The sequence below is a fragment of the Lupinus angustifolius genome, chromosome LG01 (genome assembly GCF_001865875.1).
Source record: "Lupinus angustifolius cultivar Tanjil chromosome LG01, LupAngTanjil_v1.0, whole genome shotgun sequence".
Lineage (NCBI taxonomy): Eukaryota > Viridiplantae > Streptophyta > Magnoliopsida > Fabales > Fabaceae > Lupinus > Lupinus angustifolius.
This window is the reverse complement of record NC_032009.1, coordinates 9,842,189-9,849,148: the sequence shown is the minus strand read 5'-3', so window position 1 is coordinate 9,849,148 and position 6,960 is coordinate 9,842,189. Positions and strand designations below refer to the sequence as shown.

Below are 6,960 nucleotides of genomic sequence, written 5' to 3'. Positions count from 1 at the left end.
TTCTCTTTTAATGAAAGACTATTACTTTCATATATATATATCTTGTAGCTCATTGTTCTTTGGGGAATGCATCTAGGTGCTTCTAGTTATGGAAACAAAAGCTGAAGATGGAGTTGTGCTACTGACCAATCATTCTACTTCTACTAATATCTTGTATGCTGATGACTTCAACTTTGGTGGTAAATCACACCCCTCGCACTCAGACATTTCAGAGAAGAAATTGTTAAGGTGAACTCTACCTTATTGAGTGTTGATCAGAATTATGCTATAGCCTCTCGTGGATAGTTACATTACTTTCTTATTCATTTATCTTATGTACCTAATATTACTTCATTATAGAGATGGTTCTATGAAATTGTTATACATACTCATAGTAATTATGCTCTATTATCATAATAGAGATCTTCAAATTACTCATCTCTTGATTTCATAATAATACACATTAAACTAAATCATGGTTGATTATGTGCTTGTTTGCTCATAAATAAGGAATAATTCTATTTTGGCATTCCTACCTGCAATACAATATAACTTGGTAGTACCCAAATGCTCAACCTTTGCTGCTAGTGTTTTGTTGCCAAATTCAGTTCTCTATGAAGTTAATCTTAATGTGATTATCTAATGCAGTCATTACAACAACATTGTACATGTTAGATGTTGGGGGATCTAGTACAGTCTTAGATTTTAAAATGCTTTTATCATCCATATAATGTGATTTATATCATTTATGAACTTAGCTTTTATGTTCTAACAACTAAGAACATTGTACATTTTATCTGTTTGCTTGGTTTTCAATTTTGAGGTGTCCAATGTATCATTTTATATATGTATAGCCTAATTACTTTAATATTGACTGCAAGATTTTTCATATACTTGAAGACCCTTGCCGCAACTAACATGAATAAATGTCTTAGGTGTACTATATTTACCTCCACTTGATGAAACATATTAAGTTAGTGTACTATATCTGCATATTTATAAAATTATTTCTTTAAAGAAGTATATTCTATTTTCTTTTGCCTATACTTCGAGCCAACTCAGTCCATTTCATTTTGGCACGGTCTTAATCAAATCTGAATATCATCAAGTTCCTTTAGATCAAAGGATTGGGTTTGGGTATAAAAATTGGCTCAAATAATATTTAGGGTCGAGAGAAGAACATATATAACCTCATCCCTAATTTTATATATGTATAAGCTAATTACTTTAATATTGACAGAGATTTTCCATGTACTTGAAGACCCTCGTAGCAACTGACATTAATGATGAAGACATCACTGAAAGCATGCAAAAGCTTCTTATTGTGATGCGAAGTATGGATGAGAAAGTTGAAAATATATCTCTACTACTTATTGTTAAGCAAAATCTTTTCTTATTAAGTTGGTGTAATACTATACTATATTTGTCTTGCCACTTGATGAGACAAATTAAGTTGGTGTACTATATCTGCATTGAAAAAATAATTTCTTAAAAAGTATGTTCTATCTTCTTTTGCCTATGCTTAGGATTAACCCGGTCCCATCTTATTTTGGCCCAATCATAATCAAACCTAGTTATCATTGGATTTCTTTAGATCTAGGGCCATGTTTGAGACTGAAAATTAACCCAAAAAATATTTAAAGTCGAGTGAAAGACAAACATAACTTTTTCCCAACCTAGCAGATGCCCCCCATAGTCTAAAGACAACTTTAATCCATTAACGATTACTATTGTGCATAATTTCTCCGGGACGTTTTTCCAGATAATTATAGTCGAGATAGTGTAGTATGCTACTCTTTTTATTGGCAAGGGAATATAGTATCTCAATTTAATCTTCAATTATTGATTTCAACTCACCAATCAACCAAATGAAACAACAAATATTCGGATAATTTTAATGTATATATATGTCATTATAGAGCTGAAATATGAGTTGATCAGAGCAAATTCAGATATTCATTACTTCGAACAAAAAATACTCACAGTAACATAAAACAAGAATAGGAGTACATAAATCCTATTGGTAACAAATTTCCATGGTACCAGGATAGTAGCTGGTGCATGATGCATTTATGGTTGAATGACTTTTTCTTCAACATGATCTGTAAATTTAACCCTTGGTCGCTGCAAACTCTGTACAAACAAGGTGAAATGAGAATTGCTTGCACAAACATTTTGTTTTGTACATTTTGTACACCACTATTACATAAAAGTTAAATCAACCACCATATATGGAACTAAGGACATTACCGTCACTCTACAATGGATGTTAAGATCATCATTCATCTGGCTAAGGCGATCCTTTGCAAGTTGTTCTGTTGCAAATGCTTTCTGGCAGGCTTCTTCTACCTGAAATATATATGGATAAAAAAACCTTAGTTAGATAACTAATGTAGATTTTTTATGCTAATTGATCACTACTTTCTATTAATCAACTAGTCATTGCACATATCCACCAAACGCATAGATTAGAGACAAGCTAAAGATTATGTGAAACTCACCTCTCTTGCACAAACAACGGGATTGCCATCGACACTAACTGAAGATCTTTCTAACATATTTCTTAGATCAGATATTTCCTTTATAAGGTCTTGGGCAACCTCTTCGGCATCCAGAAACTGATTTCTGGAAAACTCAAATGATCGCTCTGCATGAAGGCGAAAAGAAACACAGTTCAAACATGTGCAGAGCCCTCTGCATCCTTTTGGATTTTTTTTCAGAATTCCTTTTTTGAAACCAGCGGCCGGGACTCTAATTTGATCTAGGACTTTGTGTTGAGACAAACTCTGACAATATTTTGGTGCTTCAGGTGTCTTCCCGCCATTATAAGATATCAAGACAGAACTATTTCCTTTTAATTCAGGATAAATTGATGATAGAGGAATGGGAGACATAGTCTCTTCTTCTCTGGTGATAACTTTATTAATGGTTGGTCCTAAGGGCATGATTGGTGAATCTATTTTGTGAACAGAAATTGATGGATCAGGAGAGCTCTTCAAATTGCAGCTTCCATTTAATACAACCTGTTCATCTTGAAGTTGAATCACTTTGCATGAATCATGTGATGACTGAGATTCAGGAATCTGAGGTATTGGGCTTGAACTATCGTTATTTAAACCATGAGCATGCAACCCTGTCTCTTGCTGAGTACCAGAATTCCCTCTACAATCATCTGAACCGCTAATGGGAATTACTTGCAAATCTGAAGCTGAAACAGCTAGAAGAGGTGTTTGATCCAAGCACTTCTGATGTTTTGGGTAATGGTCAATTACAGAAACACCTACAAGTATTAAGATCATCAAGTTCAGTTCTAATCTGATTCAATAGCCAACAATTCTCTTTTGCAAAAAACAATAAGCTTATACCAGAAGGTGAGTATCTGTCAATGAATAAGAGCCAATACTTACGAGGATTATCTTTCATTGTATTCAAGATAAATGGAAGCATTCTTTTGTAGCTGAAGGATCCAGCATGCTTCAACAATTTCTCCCGCGAGCATCGATTTATAGCCTGTTTCAAAACAACATAGACATAAAATATTGAAAACTGTTTTCACTTGGAAAAATAATCAAAAAATTGGTCAAATCAATCAGAATGAAAGAGAAAGGAATGTAAAATCATTACTTAGTTCTTTCAAGTCTAGGAACCAACATTCTGCAATAAAAATTTTTATGGTACTCACCAATAAGGCCTTGGATTCAGAGCCATTTCTATTTTCTCCAACACAATTACCACTTCCATTGTTGCTTCCTCTAGAAGAGACACTTGGACCATAAACTATGCCATTCAGATCATTTTCTTCTTTTTCACTAGCATGTTTTGTCATGTCCGACTTTTCATAGATAATCTTTCTACCTGCTTCCTTCTTCACATCTAGCATATTAGGATCCAAATGATTTAGACCCTGACCTTCAGGAGGATTTCTTATAAAAGATTCACGCTTCTCCAGACCCTCAAATTGTTTTCTTTCATCACAATCAATAGTGAGTCCATTTTGTTTACTTGAACAATTCTCAAGTGCAAGGCTAGATACATCATTAATATAAAGCAGATTTTGAGCTTCAGGTGTTGTTGACTTTACCAAACAGAGATCAAACTTTAAGTCACTCAAGCATACATCTTTAGAACCAATCTCAACTTTCTCAATATGTTCACTGGGAGAGGGAGCAGATAACCCATTTACTCCTTTTGCATCCAATTGCATAGGCGATTCAAGGATGCCAGGGGAAGGTGTCAATTGTGGCTGGTTACTATGAGATAACTCATTAGCAGGATCTACTAATACATTGTTAACCAAAGCATTATATTTAACTGTGCCATGCTTGTGGCCACTATCTGTCTTATGTTCCTCTATAGAAGCTTTGAGACCTTGAGATGACAAAGGAACTTCAAATTTCTCGGCATACATGTGAATCTCATCTTTTTTGTGAAGGGTGAGATGACAAAATTCTGATATAACTATAAAATTATTAGATCAATTAGCTCATTCATTATCGATAATACCTTAACTAACATAACATGCAATGTATCTTGCAAAAGTGGATGGAAAAAAGTAGTTACCAGAGTCATCTTTGGTAAAATCCTTTAAGAATGGAAGCATCCTTCTGTAGCTGATTGAACCTGGGGTTTTGAAAAGCTTCCTGTTCAAAATTGGTCTAGGCACCTGCATAAACATGCCATATCATATTTAGATTGCCCTAAATGTAAAACCATTAAGTCAGCCTTACCTGAACAGGCAGAAAATGCAATAGAAAGCTAGCAGCATGATTAAAGTTTTAACATATCAATGTGTGATCCATATAATCTTCCATCATATAGGGTTTTGAACTAATTGAATTATGCAACATAATTAGAATTATTAATTACTAGAGATCAGTAACATAATGTCTAATCCATAATTGACAAAAATCAAAGATTTGAAAGAGTAACAGATTCTTACAGATTTACTCTTAGGAACAGGATCCTTTCTCTTGTCAGCTGTCACACAAAAAACTTCACCAGAATTTTCTGGAGTACTTCTGGCCAACCCCATAGGTTTGACATGATGCACATCTTGGGGCATTCTCTGTAATTGGCTTAAATTGACCTCTAGATTGTCACATATCATAGCATCAAGGGGAGTTGTCAGTATACATTCTTCATTCAAAACACCAAACTGCTCTGACATAGAACCACAATGATTAGTCGCATTGGCATGATCAAGATTTCGCTTGTTATTTGAGCCTTGCTTAAAGTCATCATTGTGCAAAGAATTGCCAGCATCTCTAACCTTTGATTCACTCAAGCATATATCGTTTAGGGATGACACAGATAAACACTCACTGGTCACCTCTCTTGATTGTAATTTTGACCCATTGTCATGATATAACTCATCAACATGTGCTATCAATGCATCACATTCTGAAGCTCCAGATTGACAGGTATCAAGAATGGTGCAACTATCAGCCTTAAGTTCACATTTAGAACCTTCCTGACTTTGAGATGACAGTGGAAGTTGGAATTCCTGTCCACCATTTACACCCTTCTCATTTTTCTGGCAATCACCCAATTTAGATGTACCTGTAAAGTTATTAGACCAATTAGTTTCTTCACAACACATCTCAAACTAAATAGTTAACTGCCGAGATTAATACTCAACAAGGGGTTTGCAGAACAGAATGATTACCAAAATCATCTCCCATAATTTCCATTAGAAATGGAAACTGCCTTTTGTAACTGATTGTGGCTGGGGTTTTGAACAAATTCTCCTGGGAACATGGTCTAAGAACCTGCACAAAGATCCCAAATCAAATCCTCACATGTATTTTAATAAAACCTTAACAGCAACAAATTAACATTAAAATTAGTCAGAGTTGCGACCTAAATTACCACAATAATTCATCAAACATTCAAACCTACTTAGATAATTGACTATAATTAAAATTTATATCTAACAAATAGAATTTTAAAGCAAGAAAGTCACTTAAAGATTTGCTCTTAAGAACAGAATCATTTCTCAGGCTACCATCATCATTCGGGGGGAAACCCTTGCTTACATTTTTCTCAGTATTTTCAACACCAACACGAGCCTCCTCTCCCGTTTTCCCTTCACCTCCATTAACGTCTGAGTTATCACACACATTAGCATCATGCGGAGTCGTAAGCACCATTTCTTCACTCAAATCCGCAATCTTCTCCGAACAATTTTCATCATTTTTACCATCACATTTTTGGTCATTTTGCAATCCGTACACCATTTCATCAATTCCCTGACCAACATTCTGATCTCCACAATCAGAATCCACCATACCTTCCCGATCAGAGCAACCACCACTCGACTGCGTAGAATAAATTCGCCTCAACCGAATATCCTTTATCAGAACACGAGACACATCTTCACCATCACAATTAGAGTCCTCACCATTCGGCTTCCCCTTCCGTTTCTTCCGTAGATCCTTAATCAAAACCATGACGTCATCATCATATTCATTGTTGACATCATTCTCCGGCGATCCTTGCCTGACTTCAGTTAAGCAACGCGTTAGACGTGACCGAGAGCGGCGAGATCTAGCGTAAGGTTGCTGTCTGCGACGGGAATCGGAATGGAGATGACCGGAGCGGTTCCGGTGAAGGAAGATCTGTGATTTGCTGCGGGTGAGTCTACCGGAGAGAGGGTGAGATCGCGAAGAAGATGAGCTTTTGCGTTTGCGAGAGATTCTGATTGGGTCCATGGCCGTCGCTCTCTGTCAGGGTATGAACTTCGGATGAGGGAAGATACATTTATGCCGTATCTTGATAGCGGGAACAAACAGTTTCTTTTGGCGGGAAAAAACATACTACTCGTACAAAAAAAATGAATTGTATTTATTTTTTGGGGTTTCGGGTTTACAAAGACGGTTTCTTTTTGGCGTTTTTCTTTAGGGTTAACGTAGGTGTCTTCCCTTTGTATCTGTTTGGAATTAAATATATAGAAAAGATGAATACACTACTAATATAATAGTT

The 6,960-nt window shown here is 35.6% G+C and overlaps 1 protein-coding gene across 1 annotated transcript; it reads right to left on the bottom strand.

The window, feature by feature from the left end:
- LOC109348446 lies at positions 1,920 to 6,689 on the bottom strand. Its single transcript, XM_019588938.1, has 9 exons — positions 5,946 to 6,689; positions 5,645 to 5,747; positions 4,919 to 5,538; positions 4,540 to 4,642; positions 3,662 to 4,437; positions 3,387 to 3,489; positions 2,481 to 3,259; positions 2,230 to 2,328; positions 1,920 to 2,112 (listed from the first exon to the last, which is right to left on the bottom strand). The coding sequence occupies exons 1-9, from the start codon at positions 6,687 to 6,689 to the stop codon at positions 2,050 to 2,052; spliced, it is 3,390 nt and encodes a 1,129-aa protein (XP_019444483.1). The 3' UTR covers positions 1,920 to 2,049.